The sequence below is a fragment of the Athene noctua genome, chromosome 11 (assembly GCF_965140245.1).
Source record: "Athene noctua chromosome 11, bAthNoc1.hap1.1, whole genome shotgun sequence".
NCBI classification, from domain to species: Eukaryota; Metazoa; Chordata; class Aves; order Strigiformes; family Strigidae; genus Athene; species Athene noctua.
In genome coordinates, this window is record NC_134047.1 from 23,145,642 (window position 1) to 23,165,880 (window position 20,239).

The 20,239-nt window shown below is 45.2% G+C and overlaps 1 protein-coding gene across 2 annotated transcripts in view; it reads right to left on the reverse strand.

Moving 5' to 3' along the window:
* Window positions 1–340: 340 nt before the first annotated feature.
* LOC141964659 (sodium/hydrogen exchanger 2-like) overlaps window positions 341–20,239 on the reverse strand; it is a 32,639-nt gene continuing 12,740 nt past the window's right edge. Inside the window, exons 6-12 of one of the 2 annotated variants that reach the window (XM_074915320.1) lie at window positions 15,647–15,736; window positions 13,592–13,662; window positions 12,265–12,429; window positions 11,508–11,622; window positions 10,012–10,182; window positions 5,543–5,609; window positions 341–3,491 (exon numbers count right to left, since the gene is read on the reverse strand). In XM_074915320.1, coding sequence (XP_074771421.1) covers window positions 3,355–3,491; window positions 5,543–5,609; window positions 10,012–10,182; window positions 11,508–11,622; window positions 12,265–12,429; window positions 13,592–13,662; window positions 15,647–15,736 — 816 coding nt within the window. In that variant the 3' untranslated portion in view covers window positions 341–3,354. The remainder of the gene's footprint in view (window positions 3,492–5,542; window positions 5,610–10,011; window positions 10,183–11,507; window positions 11,623–12,264; window positions 12,430–13,591; window positions 13,663–15,646; window positions 15,737–20,239) is intronic. The other variant, XM_074915321.1, reaches the window with a different exon arrangement.

Sequence of the window (20,239 nt, forward strand, 5' to 3'; positions counted from 1 at the left end):
GCACACATGCTTTCTGGAGTTGCGAGAGCAAGGAAGATTTATAGCCTGATTTTTAAATGCAGCTGCTTGATCTACGAGCCCAGACTTTTCTGATGTAGTTTTTGGGCTCTCACTTTGCCATTGAGCTACTCCCCATCATTAGCAACTTTTGCCTATTTTAACCTTAACTTTCAAAAGACTCCTGTAAACTTCCAGAGTAAGCACAGAGCAATAACTCTCTGAACTACTAAAGGAATCAAACTGATGCAATTTATTTTCACAGAACCATGCAATATTCAATGATACACTGAATCCATGTTTTTAACACTTTTTAAAGGACTAAAACCCTGGAAAGAATTAATTAGGCATGCTCTGAAGCCTGAGCATTTAACAGTTTTCCACTCGGTTGTAGAATTTTAAGACCACCAACACTGGATACTGGCAAAGATTATCAAAGGTATTCTGGGCTGAAATACATACTAGTCAGAGGGCTTGGCCACTAAGCAACTGGAAAATACTTCATGAAAGCTTTAGCTGTGCTATTATATTTTGTAAAGAAACTTTAAGAAAAAATCCATAGTATCTAGAAGGTTAAATTTGGGGCAGAGTGACTCATTGGGAAAGTATGTACACTGCACAGAATATTGTCTTCTCTGCAGATCAAGCAAATTGTTAATACATCAGAGAGGTATTTATGGTCCCAACACTGCGAAGCAGGGTTGAAGGGGATTAAAGGGCTGGGATCTGCGCAGGATCTGGCCAGAGCATGCGCACAGGGACGCGGGGCCGGCTGGAGCAGCGTCTGCAGCCACGAGCCACCCAGCCCCACACCTGCAGCTGAGCAACATCTGGAATTGCTAGAAGCTGGGACATCCCGGCACCAGAGTGTCTCTCGTTGTGCTAAAGCGAGTTGAAAATCTACAATTTTGAAAAACACATGCAAAATGTTTCTTTTTTTCCACATCAGATAAAATTTTAGTTCCATTTCCTGGAAGTGTCCAGATTTTGCCAAGCATTTGCGTCGCCCACTACAGTATTATAAAGAAAACTACACATGCCAAGACAGCCACCGTTTGGTAAGGTCCTTGGTAGCCCATAAAAATATTGCAGAGAACTCATTTTATATGATGGGAAAAACTCAAACAGAAAAAAGATCGTTACTTAACTACCCAATGCTGAGAAACATGATGGATGCTGTACAAGACAAAGAGGGAACAGGCACCCAGGTATTTCAGACAAAAGCAAGAAAGTTCAGAAGCCAAACATAAGAAAGTTAAAAAAAAAAAACAACCAACCCAAAACAAAGAAAACACCAAGCAAGAATTGTCCAAGGGATTTACAAAGTTTCTAAAGCTTTTTTGAAAAAACTTGATTAAAAACTCTTTGGCAAGCAACTTGATTTATTTTTCTTTTTGCTCTCCAGCTACAGAATAAAAAGGACCTATCTTTCATAAATCTTTCTACAGCTATTTATTGTGCAGAACTTAAAAAGAAATTTTAAACACTGTGGACATTAAACTGCAGGTCAACAGCAGACATGTCAACCCCAGATAGCCAAGCACCTTCAGATTCAGGGTTTTTTTTCCCCTCTCACTTGCTTGTGCCAACAAACAGACCGTTTTTCTCACGTGTTATGCATATTTAATTGAAATAGACACGTAATATGGTACAACATACTCAAATGTGTTTAAAATTACATATTCAAAGATGGGCAGTTTTCTAAACAAAACAGACAAATCCATGACTCCCACGCAAGATAGATTAAACTAAGAAACAACCCAAAATTGGAATAAAGTAACTGAAGACAACAACATACTTATGCTAAAATCAGTAAGTACATATATACACACGCACAAAAAATACACATATAAGGCTAAAAGGTCCAGTTTTCATTTGTAATGAGGTGAATTTCCAGGGATGGGGCAGTGAAGAGTGGCCTTCAAGTCAAAATCAAGTACATCAACTTATGTCACGACACCGTAAAGGACTTTGTTGAAATGAAAATGAGACACACACACCCCCACGTCATTGCAAAGCAAATATACACAATTTTGTGTCTGTAATTTAAAATGAAAGCCTCAGCGCACCAGGCAGTGGTCTCCTACGGGAGTATTTCTGCGCACAGGAGATTAGCTCTGCAAGTCCAGAAATATCGTGGAGGAGACTATGTGAATTCCTACAGCTTCTTTTATTTTTATTTCAGAAAGAGCCACTTGTTCTGATTAAATACTCTTGGATCCTTCAATGCAGAGGAAGGAGAAGAAAAAGAAAAATGTCGATGTTTGCAATGCTAAAACTTACCCTATCGGGTTCAGTTAAGGACAAGAATGCAAAGGCTTGAAGATTTACCTGAAGTTTCAAAGAAAATTACCCCAATGTGGAGGTAGCTGTCTTAGGTACTATGCCTCGACTTTACCTGCATCTGCCCTGCACCTTTACTGGCAGAAGTGCTCCACAGCAGCCAGGTTTTGGGGCCCTTTCTCTGGTGTGTCTTTCAAGGAGATGCATTCAAACCTCCTCTGCCCCTGCAGCTCTCGGTCACGGCAGCAGGAATCATCTGAGAGAGTCTTTGCAGACGTGCTGCGACCAACCAACCACCGCTCAAGGCTGGCCCATCTATTTACGGGCTGGCACGCTCACCTCCTGGTATCACCACTGGATTTGGAGCTTCCCCGTTTGATTTTTTTGAGGTGAACCATTCCTTAAATAATTTCTTAAAAATCGTTAAGAAGGTATTTTCCCCTTTTAACCCAGATGTAGTAAGTTCTCATTAAAACAACTGTGTGTAGGTCTGGGACAGTTCCCCTGGTAAGACACACCACCTTATTTAACGATACGATTAAACTTTGGACTTTACATGTTTAACGTTCATAGTCAGGACCCATCAGTTCCTGAGGAGCAGAAGAGATCTTCCACTGTTTCTGCTGTCTCTCCTGGTGGCATGCTCCATCACCTAATAAAACCTTCCTTGAGATTATAAAGTTTTTCCTGACATAGGCTCTAAATGCTCCCTGCTGTTTAGTCTATCCCTGCTGACTAATGAGAAGATCTGATATCTCACCTTATTAAAACTTCATTTCTTGCAGCTGTAGACAGTTTCAGCAATTTTCCCAGACTGAACAGACTAATTTTTCCTAGACATTTCTTAGAAATTCTCTCTCAGCCATTACCTTGCAGCGCTAGCGCTCAGCTGTGCATCTTTTCCCCTGGTTCCCATTAAAAACCTAGCGTTGTGCAATAACTATTCAGGATATTTTGCCCCGTCCATACTGTCCTTTTCCATATGCATCTTATTTACATTATCTACACGTAGAGTAGCCATCCATGAAGCAGAGTCAGCCCCCACATGGGAAGCCAGCAGCATCACTTGTGCTTTTACATCTCCAGAGTCAGCTCTTTCTCCACTTCTTTCTTCTCCCCCCAGACCGTATCGCTGGGCTGTGACTGTGGGATGACACACACCGACTTCGACCGGTTCTCTTTCACTTCCTGAACCTTTTCTGCATTCCCCACTGCGGGAGGAGAAAAAACACCAACTTGTATGAGAAATGTTGTTCTGCGTGAGTCAACAGGAACGAAGAAATACTAAGAGCTACTGGGGTGGCCATTTGCTCACTGGGGATGAGCTATCCCACTGCAAGGATCGCTTTTCGATTATAAAACAGAAGACAAAGGTCAGTGCTTCAATGGAAGAAAAAAAAAAAAAAAAAGACAATTTAAACCCTACTTTATACTTTGAAATATGTTACGTATTTGGATCGATATCATCATTCTTTTGCCAGTCCCCACCAACAACTGTGCAGAACAAAAATTCGTATCAGTGACGATCTTAAAATAGCTTTTCAAGATGCAGGTGTCCTACTGGAGCACCTATAACTTCATGTTGCCACGTTAAGTGATTTGGGAGAGGGAATGTGCGGGCACTCATGACAGAAGGGTTACAGCCTCCTTCAGCTCTGTATGTCGGGGGCCCTTGTGCTCACATTTTCCATGGGGCAAAAAAACCACCTCACCCAGAAACACTGCTTTTTATCTCCTTGTTCTGCTTACACTTATGTTTTTCTTCAGGAAGAACATAGTTTAAACATTTGTAATAAACTGTGGATTAAAATAGCTACATCCCCAGCAGATGTCCATGTTATGAACACACAAATGCCACACAATTGCGTTTCTTCCATCAACTCCTGCAAACCTGTAGTAAGGTACCTCTGCGCAGAAGAAGTGCCAGCTACTCTACAGCTCTTTATTTAGCAAGATTTTAGTTATTTGCTTAAAGAAAATCACAAAGGAATAAAACATTAGAAATAGGACACAAAAAGATTGAAAGGAAACTTTCTTGCTTCTTAAATATTTTTTCAGTGCATATGTAATAAAGAATATTCTGTGTGCTAATATTAGACCCAGCCCCTTAACCTCTCTCAGGCCATATTGGGAGGCAACATTATTTTTTTGTTGTTGTTTTCAACAAATCTTTTTTGTTGAAAAATCTTTTCAGTCATCACTTTTACAGACATGACTGTGCTGAAAGGTGCTGTGCCAAGTACTGTAAAAATTCAGTGCTCAGTTTCCCACTGAACATCTCATTGTGGTTCAGAGGCTAAAATTACTCTGTCTACAGTTTTGACTGGCTATACTGTGTGTGAGGCTTCATTGATATTAAGCCTTTTTTTTTTTTTTTTAAAGTGTGAAACCTAATCTTTCAGTTATCTAAAAACTGAGCTTGGGCTTATGAAAACATAAGGTCTTGAGCCACTGATCTTTCTTTAACAGATATTCAAAACAGACATTGCTGCTAATGGGGCACTTGGAACACATTTTAATAATACTTAGCGAGCAAAAAAATAGATCTTAATTTTTGGAAAGTGTTTAGGCACAAACTTCATGTTTTGAAGTATCATTCATTTTTACAAGTTTATGCATTAGCGTCACCATAGGCTGAATGATCTGCAATTACTGCCAAACATCTTAGTGCTTGGTGGAATATGAAGAACAGTACCAGTTTCAAATGCTTGTCTGGCTGGACATGGGAGATGAAAAAACTCTGTAAACTCACGCACGCCCTTGCAGCAGACAGGTAATAAGGAGGTCAAACACCTGGATTAGGACCCAGTTCTCACTGTTGTGCTTCCCAGCACCACTGCCTGGTACTGGGACTGGCTGGGAGCACCTTTGCTGCCAGCAGTGTATCCCCACACACGAGGAATGATGTCCTGTGTGGGGCTGAGATGGGGCACTGGGGCTGGGAAGGCTCTTGGCTCTGCTTGCTAACACTCATGATGCTCATTTAAGGAGCCCCACTTTGTCCCCCAGGCCGGAGGGATGCCCCTGCCCGCCCTGCCTGCTGCTGCCCTGCCTGCACCACGCAGCCCAGGTCTTGCCCCTGCTGCCTGCAGTGAGGTAGAGGGGGCAGGCAGGCTTTGCCTTGGCTGTGTCCCAGATCCCAGCCCTGCAGCCGACATGCCATGGACCTCAGCACATCCTCCCTGTCACCTGCTGGGCCATCCCTGGGGACAGAAAGGATGAGGAGGGGAGGTGGGAAATCACCACCAGGTCCCCGGCTTACCAGTGAGGGAGCGGCACAGCTTGGGCTGCGAGCTGGAGTCACCCTGCACCAAGGAGGAGTCATCTTTCTGTGATTAAGGAAGAAAAGTATTTTAATGCATGTATGAAGATTGCTAGCAAGTCTGTTAATGACACTCCTGCTTCATAAACAAGCCATTTGCGATCCCCAAGGACTCTGTTTCCATTTGTTTTACTTTTGCCAAGAAAAACAAAAAGAACTATTGCTAAAAATAGACCGGATAGATGGCAGGAAATATTTACAGACACTGATTTGTTTCGAGTTGGTGGAAGAGGTCTGAGCACTCCAGGAGTGATTCGGCAGATTGGATGGGAAGGAGCAGCCGTGGAGCAGGGAGGACCAGGCAGGCGAGTGCAGGAGGCAAAGCCCATCCCCAGGACATGGACGTTTCTCACCTTGGCTGTTCCCCACCTTGGCTGCAGCCCAAGGAGGCAGGTAACGAGCTTGCACTAACGAGCTCCCTGTCCTTTCACTCCAGTGCTAATCTCCACCCTTCAGGAAAAAAAAAAAAAAAAAAAAAAAATCAGGTAGCATAATGCTGCCTGAATTGTTCAGTGCTTCTGTAAACTGGGAATAAGTCTCTCGCGCAGCTGTGATTTGGCACCTCAGTCCAGAAGCCCAGACTGCCAAAATAACTCTGGACACCTCCCAGCCTGGTTTTCTGTTTTGTTTCGGTTCGTTCTCCTCCCTCCCCTAACGAGGACCGATGCCCTCCATCCCTTGTTCACACTTTTATTGACCATTTTAATAACAATGCCTTCCCAGCTCCAGCAGCAGTGCCTGGCTCCCTGGAAAGCCATTCCCAGGGGCATTTAACGATTCTCAGAGCATGCTCCATGAAAGGGCTCCGACATAATTACCAAAGGCAGTATGTCATTTACGCACATGGCTTACAGGCAGCTCCAAATAAGCTCCTTCTGGGGGAGTGTACTCATGTTTTGGCAGAAGAAAAGAGGACGAAGTTGCCTGGCTACAGGTGCAAGGATTTTCTGGGTGCTCAGTGGTAAATAAAAGCCATCCTAGGTCTCAGAAACCGCCCTGCCAGTGTACTCTGTGCTGGATCCTTGCCTAAAATAAGGCAAGTCCAAATCCGGACAGCGCTCCGAGCCAGCGTGATGCACAGCTCCAGGAAGCAGAAGCCTTCAGCAGGAATTTTGTCCTTAGGCGGAGGAAGGCGAACTTTCTGCTGGAAATAGATAGTCTTGGAGTTAATCCTCTGGGCTACGATTCAGATCTGAAGTCACCTCGTAGTCTTGCCAAGGGTTTTCTGCCTGTTGTAAATCATTTAACCTGCACCATTGGCTCGGGAGGGATGAGGATTGTTCTTTTCTTATTTCTCTCTGCCTTCCCTATTTGCTCTGCACCCTCCCCTTGGCAGGGGCTTCTAACGCAGCCTAAGAGTCACCTCTCACTCTTTTAGAAGCAAAGGTAGACACCTAAAGCCACGCGGGTTAGAGAGAAGAGGTGATTCCTCCTGGCTGAAGCCTGGCGCTGGCCACGGACTGGTGCCTGTCACGGCGAGGGCACTGGTTTCTCCACACTGACTGTGGAAGGAGATAGATTTTCCATCAGGTGAGAACAACTTCACTCTTGGCTCCTCCCCAGCCTGGTGGAGCCACAAACCTATAGAAAGATGCTCTTCCATACCCACCTTATTTTTGCGGTGATTGATACAGGGGGAAAAGACCAACCAGCAGCTAATAAATCGTGAGAGGAATCTAACCGAGCTACAACAGCTTCATATTTTAATAGCAAAGGACTAACTGACTTCACTAAAAAAGAAAAATATATACACAGCCAGCCTGCGAGCAGAAAAAAAAAAAACAAAAAAAAAACAAAAAAAAAAAAAAAAAAACCACAAAACCCCACAGCGTTTCTACTGAACCTAAGGGGATTTTTTGAATTATTCACTCAGCTCATAACACCTGATTGACTGTATGGCCAAAGCTTTTTTTCAAAAAGACTGGCAACAGGAGACATGCAGGCGTTTCACCAGCACCAGAGGGTTTGCAGTGGCCCTTTGCTTGAAGTTTGTTTCACAGTTCCTCGATTTCCAGTTGGGTTTGCAAACACAGTTGTAATGCCTCCATCTCGTGGTCAAATGTGGAATAGAAAAACGAGTGGTGTGAGAGCATCTCGGTTTTTCTTCCTGACTCCAAACCTGGAAGGCCAAACTCTTCCCTTTGGGACTATGAAAGATGGAGTATCTGACAATCAGAAAAATCTCAAACACTAATTAGCTGTATTTTACATTCATCTCTTTTTTTAAACAGGAAAATGTCATTTTCTTGTCAACTTGGCACGGAACTAAAACTCAGCGCCTTAATTCTTTTTTTCCCCAAAATTTAAAATTTTGAGCTGCTTCTAATGGGCTGAAATCTACTTTTTAGCACAGCGTTCCTTCTTTCTGCTGACAAATTCTGCAATCTGTCCTCCCACAGCATGAAGTAACAGCATTCACCCACCCTCCCACCTCGTGTTAATATTCCAGGGCTCTTTTAGAACATTATCCCACCCCTTTTGGGTATCGCCTTATTTCTATTCACAGTGAAACGAGGCAGCTATTCTAAAACATTAGCAGATAAGGTGCTGATCACAGAAAACATGCCTGACTTTTCCTTTTGGATGCAGAGGGACACTTCTTGGACCTAGAGTCACCCTTACAGATGTCACCGGAATCAGCCAGTATTTACATCTGCTTCACTTAGACTAAAGGTAGATGCTGTAAAGAGGTGTGATTAGAACTGATGACTCCTATGAGACAGCAGTATTCAGCATCAAACTGGCATTTTGCGTAATCCACAGGAGCATTCGCCACCCCCGTAGGGCATCAGCCACCATCCATGAGTCAGTATAGAGACAGAGTGAATTCTCCTGCTTTTGCAACTCCCCCCAAAATATTCTGTTCTCTGACAGGCCAGCTGTCAGCATTCAAAGTAAGAGGAGAAACAGTCATCCCAAAGGTGCTAAATTCCCTACCAAACGCACCACAGTATCTAATGGGAGCAACGGTGAAGGGGAAAGCAGGAGCACAAGGGTTAACAATCAAATGTCCTGAAAGTACGTAACGTCGTGCTCAAAATCAGCCCGAGTTTGATGTTGTTCTTTTGAAGTTTAATTATACCAAATGTTCTACAGGAACATGCCATGTTCTTGCCTATCTATTTTGAATTGTAAGTACCAATCAGCATGTAAATGATCAAATTAAATCTTCTAAGTTGTTTTGCAAGAGCCGGAACACCTTTCTGTGAATGAAGGGCTGAGAAGCAGCGGCATTTGGTGTGTTACTGCCGTTCTCGGTGGGCTCTTCAATGACTGGCATTTGAACAAAGAAATCAGAGTGGAAGAAAGCCTGCGGCGGTCCCAAGTTCTTGTGCTGTCGTGGAAAATTACTATCTAAATAAAGAAAGATAAATTATTTCTTTTTAAAAGGTCATTCTGTTCTCCTGAGTGATGGAGTCTTGCTGCCCGGATTAGAGACCACAGTTTGCACTTGGACAGTGCTCTAGCTCAAGCATCAAAACCTAAGATATGGAGAAGTGGCTGAAATCTAGGGATGGCTCAGAAATAATGCTGCTGACCTGGAGGCTTAGGAGAAAAATACAGGGGAGTGCGTGTGTGTAATTTCTTTTCCTCTATACCAAGATTTATAGAGGATGGGAGGAATTGAAAAGACCAAGCCTGCTCCTTGTGCACCATTCTTGGACCATTACGTCTTTCCATGGGGGAAATATTGGCCCAGCTTCTCTCACCGATTTCCAAAGAAGTCAGCAAAAGTCTTCACCAGCCACAGACACTGTATTTACCTGTTTCTCCTTTAATTCAGAACATGAACCAACACAGAGCTGTGCCAGCAGTAAATTTGGACTCAGAGTGGTTCTCCCAAGAATCCAGTATGCAACGCTTCCCTCTATTTTACTTTGTTCAAGTCTGCCCAGAACTGTAGCTGATTTTAAAAACAAAAAACTCACCTCCAGAATAAATAAGAAAGCTCACAATAATGCTTCTGTCCTTTCAAAAGGGTTGGGGGGGGGGGGGGGGGGGGAAATGCTGAACAGTTTCAAATATTTACAGTCCATCTGGACCGCTGACAATGGGTGAACCAAATTCCTGCCTTCGACAAAATCTCCCAGAAAAGAAAACATGGGAAAAACAGCCCTCTGGATCTACAAACTGAAGCCCAATTAATAACATTTGCTCAGTAAATAACTTCCCTAACATGGACGGAAGCCTGTGTTCACAAAGCACTGAACGGCGCTGCACGCAAGATGGCTCGTTTGTTTGTCAGGAGTTGGGCTGTAATTTTTTTTCTCAGTATTTCCTACTCACTGGAATGCAATTTAGGGTTGCGAGACACTTTTTTTTTTTTTTTAAATTTAAGGCAACAGGATTTATCTTGAAAACAAAATACCACCAGCAATAAACAGCACCGTTCCCAGTGGTTGTTACACCTGAAGAGGGAGAGCAGCCCCCGTGGGCTCTGCGGGTACCTCCTTCCTGGTGCTGGCCGCCTCGCCGCTCAGCTCCATCCGCAGGCTCTGGTGCCGGAGGATCAGGATCTCCTTGGCGTGCTCCGTGGGCTCGGTCTCCCCGGGAAGGGTGTGCCTGTTGTACGCCGGCCCCTGCACCAGAGAGAGATCGCTGCTGGAGGTGGGACCATACCATCCCTCCTGCCCGCGGCTGCCAGGGTCCTTCACCCCCCGTAACCACCCTGCCTAGCTCTGGGGATAAAGTACCAGAAGTGGGGATGGAGGGAAAGAGCCAAAGGAGGAAAGGTGGCACTCCAAACTCTGTTTCTTCATGCAAAATCGTCCAAGCAAACACCGACAAGACTGAGAGGCACCTCTGGGAGTCCAGGTGACACACAACCTAGTGCAGCCACCCTGCTCGAGGTGCCTCCAGCCTCAGCACCTCTGCCCGGCCCTCCGATGCTCCACATCAGCCCCACCTTCCTACACAAATCGTGCAGTCAACAGGAACCGTAAATCCTGCTTCCAAAGCCATAAACCAAAGTTAAACCTCCCAGTAACATCAGCGGGAGTTGGGATAACTCTGTCCTGCAAGGGGTGAGGCTGGGTTTAGGCAGGAAGAAGCACACACAGGAGGAAGGCCTTCACCTACATCCCTTTCACCGTTTCTATAGGTTCTTTCACCGTTTCTATAGGTTCTTTCACCGTTTCTATAGGTTTCCTCCCAGCTTTGCGTGTCTTGGCTCAGCGAGCGGACAGGAGGGGGCGGTTGATCCCTCTGTGCTGAGCTGCCCCCACCAGCTGCATCCCCAGGGACTCAGTATTTCGTGCGTAATCCGTAAAACAAAGGCTTAGGTGGATTTTAAGGATAAGGCTCCATGTATCACCATGTGAACAGCAATTACAACGTGCAGTCCTAGGTGCTGCGTAAAACCTCAGACAGATTATTCATGAGTTATTCTGTAAACAGCAAGTGGGTTCTGTGCTATTTACCAGTTGTACCGGTTTCATGGCAAAAGTGCCGAGCGGCTTTAAAACCTCTAAAGATTAATTCTCACTCGCAGCTCACTGACTGTACTCTCTTCTGTGGGAAAAAACGCAACGTCAGGATAAGCCCATCCCTGCTCTGTCCTGGAGGTAACCAGGAGCTGTTGCAACTGCTGGATCTGCTAACCTGATGCCTGAAGATCCATGTGCTCCTCCTTTCTCCTTTCTGGTTCTGGGTACTGATGCCTAAAATACTTCATAAAATTATAGGCTGACTGGATGAACCTTTCAAAAGCTGTCATGCTGCAAACAGAAATGTGCCACTGACTTGGAAACTGGATCTGGCTTCACACAGCCAACTATTCTCTGCTCACAAAGAGACATCGTTAGTAATTATGTAAATATTCATAACATCTGCTCAGGCTGTTAGGATAACTGAGATAACTTTTGTTATTGGACATCTAAAATACAGATTGAGGGAAGAGTTATACCGTTCTCCTTATTCGGTACAGGTTCCTTGCCAATATTTCCTGTATATTTTCCAGGACATCCGGATTCAGAGTAACCTCCAGTTTTTTGTCTGTTATGACACTCCTGTCGTTGTTCCTGCAAAGAAAACCAGAACGCCTTATTCTGGAAGATGCACAGTGCATCCCCAAAGCCCAGTGTTCCCAGCAGCCCTTTCGGATCCCGCCACCAGCAGACGTGGCCAACAGCTAATCCTTGCAGACGGAGCTCACTGCAGAAGGGGCGTTTGGTATTTGCGTCAGAGCTGAGCCATCCACGCGCTCCCTGGGAGATAAAAGGGCTGTGGGGAGCTGTGGCAGAGCAGAACCGCCTGTGAGAGATGAGATGGCCATTCCAACAAGAAAATATTTGACCCTGCGGTCTCAGCCAACGCTCATGCTCGCTGTTGGCTCCTTCAGTACATGTCATGGTGCAGAACCATCAAAAAATGGTGCAAGAGCCTCCCCCTCGGAGCACCATTTCTGTGCAGCTCGGGGGAGGTAAGCCTCCACGTACAAGATCAGAAACTGTGTCCATCAATGCCAGTAAATTGCTCATCTGCCCGATCTTTTACAACACCCACCTACTAACCTTTAAATAGCATTTACTTCACATCTGTCCAAATTATGTTGCTCCTTCCCAAGGGCTAGCCCGGCAGGGAAGAGCAGAGGAGGCAGAGAAGTTTGAAAAAACTTTTTGTCACTGTTCCCTCTGGTGGGAGGGTTGGGAGGGGTGACCTACATCAGGGATGGGTGAGATGGGGCATGACCCAGCTGCCCCGCCTCGGCCAGCTCGATGGCGTGTTTCCGCTCCAGCTTCTCGTAGAGAAGCACAATACTTGATTTTGGCTGGTCGTATTCTCGAAGCAGGATCTTCTGCAGGTATTTGCTGTTGAAATATTCTAATCTGTTGGAGAACAAAACAAGACATGCTTAGCCTCCTCCCATGACTCCCCAGCACCTAAATGGATCTGAGCAAGCCAGCCAGTTCATAGTCCGTGATTGCCCCATATTCCATTATATCCCATCGCCTTCATTCCAGAAATCAATGATCCCAGAGGTCAGTCCCTCATTGTTTCTGCACTACCGTACATGAGCTAAGATATTAAAACTTTGCCAAACACAACAAAAAAATCCCCAAAGTGCCAGATTTATCACAAACTCCACTATAAATGCTACAAGTACATGCAGTAGCCCCAAGGGATGGAAGAGATTTAAACGCTTCCAGGTTCCCTCCTGAGTAATTTCCTCTCACTTTCTGCTCAGATGCAGCACAACTTTTGGGAAAGATCGAGCTGGTATCAAATACTGATGCTCAAGCCTGGCTGTTTGCTGCACAGAAACCTGCTCGCAAGGAGCCTGGACACTCCGCAGCAGCAGCGATTCCCATACCCTCTAGTGGCACTTCAAGCACTGGCATTCCTAAGAAAATCCCTGCCAGTTGCATTGAGTTCTTACCGTCAAGTTAGCTGCATCCGCACAGCCAAGGAATTAAACCTGTTAGATTTCTATTAAGTGTATTTTACGTTATTTATATTTTTAAAATTAAAAAAAATCTCCTATGTGCACAATCTACCAGGACTGCATGAAATCGGAGCACTTTGCAACAGAAATCTGTAGAGATTCTTTATAATTTGTCCATCCTCAACAAGCAGACCCCCCTCCAAGCGCTGCAAACTCATCTTTGTACTGTTAATTGTGCACACGCTGGGTTGGAGCCCTCAGCTCCCACACAGGAGGAGGGCACGGGCAGCACCGGGGCAGGCAGGGACAGGCTGAAGACACCCAAGGTGCGTGTTTTTCATTTCTTCTTTGTACAAGAAGCGACCAACAGAGTAGGAGAGGAGAAAGGAGTCTTCTTAGGGTGAAGTAAATGTGACCTGCAAGTGGGGGAGCGTCCTGAGAACCTGGTCTCACCTTGGACAAGGAAAAGCTGCCCCGCTGTCACCTGCCTTGCGCCGCAAGGATGAACAAGGCTCAGCTGCCCACAGTGGAAACTTAGGGAATAGAAACCAGCCCCCATTTTTATTTCCACACGTGTACATAGCCGTATTTTAGCAAATCCTTACTTGTCTTTCCAGTAATACTGTCCCCAGTGTCCAGATATATCTTCAATGCCAGCCAGCAAATGATCCAAGAACTAAACAGAAGAGAGGATTTCGCTATACACCAGTTGCATATGTGATGAACTCAGCAAACATCAAAAGCCAGCAGACAAAGCGGGAGACACTTTCAGCTCAGTACACAGCCACAATAAACAAGAAGAGGGGCTGTCGGGCTAATTCCCCATCCAGGCATCCCCGTGTACCCCTCAGTTCTGGGGCACAAGAAGTGGTTTGGCTGCTTGCTCTCGGGTCGCTGAGGGACGTGGATCTGCTCTTTAAGATACACACAGGATGGCTGATGGCTTGCATGTCCTGCATATTGGGCCTTGATAAGCAGGAAACGCTCATATTGAGGTTTTTGAGGACAATTTGTCTCAGGAGATCGGTATCTTCAGGATATAGATGTAGATAAGGTACAAATGATGCTTTGACTTGAATAATAAATACTGCCTTCCCTCAGACACTTCCCACTAAATTAAATCATTGGCTATATTGTGCCTTATACAAAAACGTTATTATTATTTAAAATTATATTAAAAATCCAAGACAGGTTGATTTTTCTAGCTAGAAGTTAAATCTCTGTAATTTCCTAAATTCTTTTCCCTCCTACTGGCATCCCTAAACTGGGGGAGGGCTCCGCTCTACCGTGAGTCCATGCCCCTCCACACTCAGGTATCGATACCTGTGGAGCTTCCTCCAGCTCTAATTTTTTTTAAAAAAAATTTCTTTGTAAGGTCAGAGACAGAAAAATTTCAGAGAAATCCCCTCAGCCTGATAGAGGTTTAGAGTCCTGACACTGCTATCAGCAGCTGAATGGCCTGAGGACCAGCAAATGACCCCCACACATACTGATCATCGCTCTTGCCAGCAAGAACGTCCCGACTATCAGGGCAGAGAAATAAATTTAAGGAAGAAAGCTGCTTCTGGCTTCTGCGTTCCTGATTTCCAACTATCTGCATTATTACCCTCTCAACTTAATTGGTACATAGACATTTTCAGCTCACATTTGCTAATAAACACATTTCCAGAGATGATTTACTATTCACACACAAACAAAAGAAGAAAGTATTCTCTGTTCACCATAGGAAAAGGCTCTTCAGCCTATTGAACTCTTCTGTTAACCTCAAACAAAGCCCTGTAATACAACCTAATTGTAAGGATGCCAAACAGTTTTTATAAACGTCTTCAGACCTAATGTCTTTATTTCTAGCTACCCGAAAAGAAGACAAAAATATGCCTGAAAAGCCATACCCACAGAAATGTGACTGGCCATAAAGAATTAGATTCAGAAACATAATTTTACATTGGACGCAGATGCAGAGGCACGGCCTCAGCTAGGTGTACAGAGTACCCCACGTCCTCTCTGAAGAAATCCTCTATAACTCGAAAAGCCAACATCTGGATGGCGAGAGTGAGGGGAACTAAAGTCCACCTTCAGGTTAAGGTCTTGGAATCATCAAATGGTTTGGGTGGGAAGGGACCTTAAAGACCATCTTGCCCCACCCCCCCTGCCCCAGGCAGGGCCACCTTCCACTAGCCCAGATTGCTCAAAGCCCCGTCCAACCTGGCCTTGAACCCTTCCAGGGAGGGGGAACTTCAGTGGTTTCCTCCAACCTAGAGCTAACCTTATTCTCCCTTTTCTAAAATTTTTGCAAAAATATCCACGCTGGTGGTGGTGATGTGATCGGTGAATACCCAACCCTGAAAACAACCAAGTCTCATTTTCTTTCCTTCACTCTTTCCAGAGAAGCAGAAAAGTTGGAGTTAGGTTATAAACTTTAGGGTGAGTGATCACCTTTTTCTGTCATGTTTGTGCACCACCTAATGCAACACCAGCCTGAGTCGGTGGCTGCTATTCCAATACAAATAATAACCCATGGTTAGGAAGCTGCATAGGACTTCAAACCTGGAAAGGGACTGACCTGCAAAGGATTCAGGTAAAATTGTGGGGCTGTAGAGGCACACCACATCGGCGAAGCATATTTGGAAAGCTCTGACCATGTGTTGATGGTCACTTACCCGAATATGGATCTGCTCTCCCACTGTGGGAGCACTCTCTCTTTTCCTCTTGACAGCCAACAAGTCAACAAGAGGACGGATGGTCATTCCCTGCAGCATAACCACAAAGACAAAATCAACCTTTCTTTGCATTAAATGTTCTTAGTGGTACCCACACTGGAACAAAAATCACCAGCATGGGTATGAACCACAACTACCTTGTTCTTTGTCAGAACAAGACCTGCTGTTTGAGCTAGGGCCCTCTAATCCACTTGGTTTTATGAGCAAGATAAAATCTGAGAAGCTTCAACATTCTAGAAATTCTGTTCACCTGTAGGCCAAACATTTTTTTCCCTTGTGGTAGTAGCCTGTCAACAGGAGCTCAGATGCAGAAGGCTTTAGGATGGGGGTAGGCAAAGAGGGGAAATGCTTTGCTCTCATCTGGCATCTCAAAGACCACAAAGAGTCAACCAATATTTTCAAGGTCAAGCCTGTGGCTTGCTCTTGGCTTGTAGCCTACCAGATGGAAAGGGGCTTGAAACGTTCAAAGTTCAAATGCCTGAAACAATGATAGTCCTTGAAACTTCACAGCACGCAGCCTCCACCGCAATTTGCTAACTTTTTGAGTATTATACGTCACAGATCATTGCTCGAATGATCTTTGATGGCCAGTTGGTGGCTAAGTTTACTAATCAAAGAATCTACCTGGTGGGAAGGGTCAAGGGAAGAGTTTTAATGTCCTTTAAGCCTCGTGGGAGAACTTCCAAAATGCTGTTGTGTTGCATTTCTTAGTCTGGCTTTGGTATGAAATGACTTTTCTAGGACATGTTTACAGCAAAAAATGATGGAGTAGTTGATGTTTATGACTTCTGAATGTCACAAATGCTGCCACGGAGGAGAGTTGAGCACATTTTTAATTGCGGAAACAATTAATATGTCATTTTAATAGCTAAGAGCAATAAAAAATGCATTGCTCTTCAGAGTAAATGACATAAAATTCACTAATTTAGAAATAACAGATATTACAAAATTAAGTAGAGACTACACAATTCAGTCTCTTGCCTTCACTGGATAATCAGCTCTATTTGTTTTCATCTTAAAGTGGCATTTTGGAGTTGTGTGACCAGGAGTCCCAAATTTAGAAACATCTGGATTCCTTTGGTCCTTCCTGACCTTGGGAGCACTATGGGAATCCCACAAGTCATTTCACAACACACCTGTAGGTCCCCTGTGATGTTCCTCCACCCACCAGGGATAATTTATCTGAAGTGCATCACCCGATGCTGACGGCTCTATCACGCCACACACAAAGTTTTTCTACCGCCAGCAATCCAGTAGCTAATGGGTCAGCGTAGGCAGCAAACAGACAAAAAAAAAAGCCTCTTCACAATTACTGTATTTGCTAACAATTTGATGGAAGAGGTCAGAGGCCAGTAGGCTCAGAGAGCGAACTTCAAATGGAGAACGTGGTATTTAATTTTTAAACCACACTGAAAGGCAGAACAATGAGGGCTTTTTGTGACATTCCAGACAAGCCCACAGCTCCTTGGAGGACTTTCTGGTCTACGTGACATATACCCAGGGCTGCTTAGAAGCGCTGAGGACTTGACAATTGATCAGTCAACCTCCTCAAAATTATTAACCAGGCTTGTTGTGGGAAGAGTCTTATGCAACTGAGTTAGCCAGGGTTGTGTAATGCACTGATGGACCCATGTATGGACAAGCCCAACTGCTTACGTGTTGGTCATTAGTCTGTGTAGCACGAGGCTTTTCAGACAGCATGGTCAGGATTTCCAAGAAAATGAAGTGGGTATGTGCTCCAACAAGATGCCTTGCTGCCCTCACCAGTTTAAAGGGGGCCAAATCATCTCTCCCCTAGTTCCTGTCCTATCTTAACACAGACAACTGCCATCAAGTCTGTACTGATATCACTGTGAACATAAAGAAAATTTATTGCACAAAATAACAGAGAAAAAAAAAAAAAGTCCACTATCCACAGGAGTTGTTTTGTGGCCAATATTTCACTTTTCCTTTCCACCCAAAGTGCCACGCACCATGAAAGATGCTGGGATATTAAAGATTTCACTCTTCAACCCTGCATACGTCGATGTAGCTGGCAGCAGTGCCACAGATTTCAGAAAATGTGCAAACCCAGGTTTCTGAAGCTTCGTCTTAATACCTGCCTCTGTTATATTTACCTGTGTTTTCGGTGCTGAGCTGCAGCAGTATCTTTCTGGTTCAGCTTTTAAGCAAGTTTACTTTTCCCCTCCCCGTTCTCGCGGCAGCCTCAGCTACACAATGCTGCAGGTATCTGGAGCCTGAGCAAAGTCTGTCTTTATAGATGCCGTGTTCCTGCTGAATGGCTGAAGGTCAAGGGGTCGCCCCGCTGACACGTACCCACGGGGGACCCTGTTTAACTCCCACCCTTTCGCATGGAGATGACATCACCAGTTGAGCTTTTCGTTTACACAAAAGCCCTTTTCCCAGTCCTGGGAAGGATTTTCCGAAGCCTCGGCAGAATGGAGCTGCTGCCTTAGAACAACCTTTGTCTGAGACTCAAGAGCGTCTCTGCATGAGCGGACGTGCCTAGTGACCGTATCTTTTCAATTTCTGACCCACATTTGCATCTTAAAACTTGTCAACCTCCACCTAAGTACGCTCCCCCCACCCCTGGCCCCTGCTCTGTCCTTTCAGTCTGAAAACTGCGCCCGGTCCAGCTGCCCCGAGGGTCTCAGCTCCGAGCCCATCAGCACGTCACACTTGTTGACCATTTTTTCAGCTCATGATGTAGATTAAGTGGAGGTGGGGAAGCAGAGAGTCAACCCCAACCCTCCACATTGCCCAAGTGCCTGACACCCACACCTGAGGGGTTCAGGAAGGCCGAGGGGAAGGGATTTGTTCTCATGGGGTGATGCTCAGCCGTGGGGCCACTGTGACCGACCGTCTCCCAAAGCTCCAGCAGCTGCTCTGCTCCCTCCATCCGAGGGCAGGAGGTGGGCAGCCCCAGGTCAGCAGTTCTATCGGACCTCATGCCCTTGAGCAAGAGCTCCCAGGGAGCTTTTCTGCACAGCATCTTTCCCAGACTCCCATCCCAGTTGCTTCAGCCCAATTGAGACCCAATTTTTAACTTTTTGGGCTAGAACACACCAGGCAGACATCAGCCTTGCTCACTTCAGGACCGGACAACCCCAGTTTTTCCACCATGTCCTCCTTCAAATGTGGCAGCATTTGCCAGGTGAACGTTGCCCTTAGAGACTTGCGACTGGGCAGAGAGGAGCAGGGAGACACATCCAAAAATCTCCATCCCACAGAAGGCTGCAAGAATGTTTTTACCACTAGATGTCACGGCAATGCCGAGAGCTGCTGCCTGCCTGCTCCTCTGGAGCTGGGCTTCACTGCACCCAAGCACAATAACTCCTTACAACCTCAGCCTGGGCCTAAGGGAGAGGAAACCTGTCCCCACCATACACCTGGAGGGGTGCTAACTAAGCATCCGTGGGAAAAAAAAAAAAAAAAAGCATATTATTATAGTAACCAGGTTGTGCTCCAGCTGCAGGCTGCCCAGCCTGGGTCCTTGCCCGCTGTGTGCAGGGGACAGATGTGGCACCTCCCATATGCTCCCCAAGCGCAGCCCAAGCTGAAGATGTTCCTACAACCTTTCTACATGATTGAGGCTTTACAAAAAACACACCCGCAGCAGAAATCAGTCTTTAAAAAAAAGAAAGGAAAAAACCCTAAAATCGTATATTCACGCTTTAAACAACAAACTCAGTATCTCAGAGCAACCAGTGCTGTGAGGGCCCCCCTCCTACCCTGGCAGCGGGGGGTGAACCCGTCCGCAGCCACCCTGGGACGTGGGCAGGTTGAACTCTCTTACAGAAGCTTCCCCACTGTGTAGGAAACAACCCAGGAATCACTTGGGCAGAAAGAGAAAGGAGGTAGCAACAGGGCTTAGGGATCAATTATAAACGAAAAATTAGAGGCAAATAAATCAAACGTGCTCTGACTTTTCTATCTGCTTCTGGTTTTCCTTGCTTTTCTAACAAGTTACCCATTTTTTTCCCCCGGTGGAGGAGTTAAAGCAATCCCCTTCCTGCTGCATCATCATAAAATAACTGCAGCTGCTTTGCTGCATGAATGTGAAAACACCTCAGACATACATACAAAATATTTTGATAAACCACTAATGACTGTTATTGCTTCAGCTGTTGGATGCCCCAATAAAATGAAACTCCTTCTCAGAAAACGTTAAGAAGTCACTCCCTCAAAATTAGGTCCCTTTAAATTGTCCCACTTGTGAACTATCAAAACTGAGGTGACCAAAGCATAAACCTCTTTTTAAATTTTTCTGCCCATGTTCAGAGTTTGGAGTATCTCCAGTATCTTCCATCTCCTCACCTTTGGGATCAGGAAAACTGACCTTCATTGCTGCACGGCTCAGGCAGCATTTCATTTCATGACAAGGCCTACAATAACAAACGGTTCTTACCTCGCTCAAACAGCAAACTAATTGCAGAGGTTGATTTGTGTTGGCTTTGCTCTTGCAGAAAACACGTAAAAGCACTACTTCAGAGAGAAAGCCCACGCCAGCATCGTTCTTCACAATTTTCACCA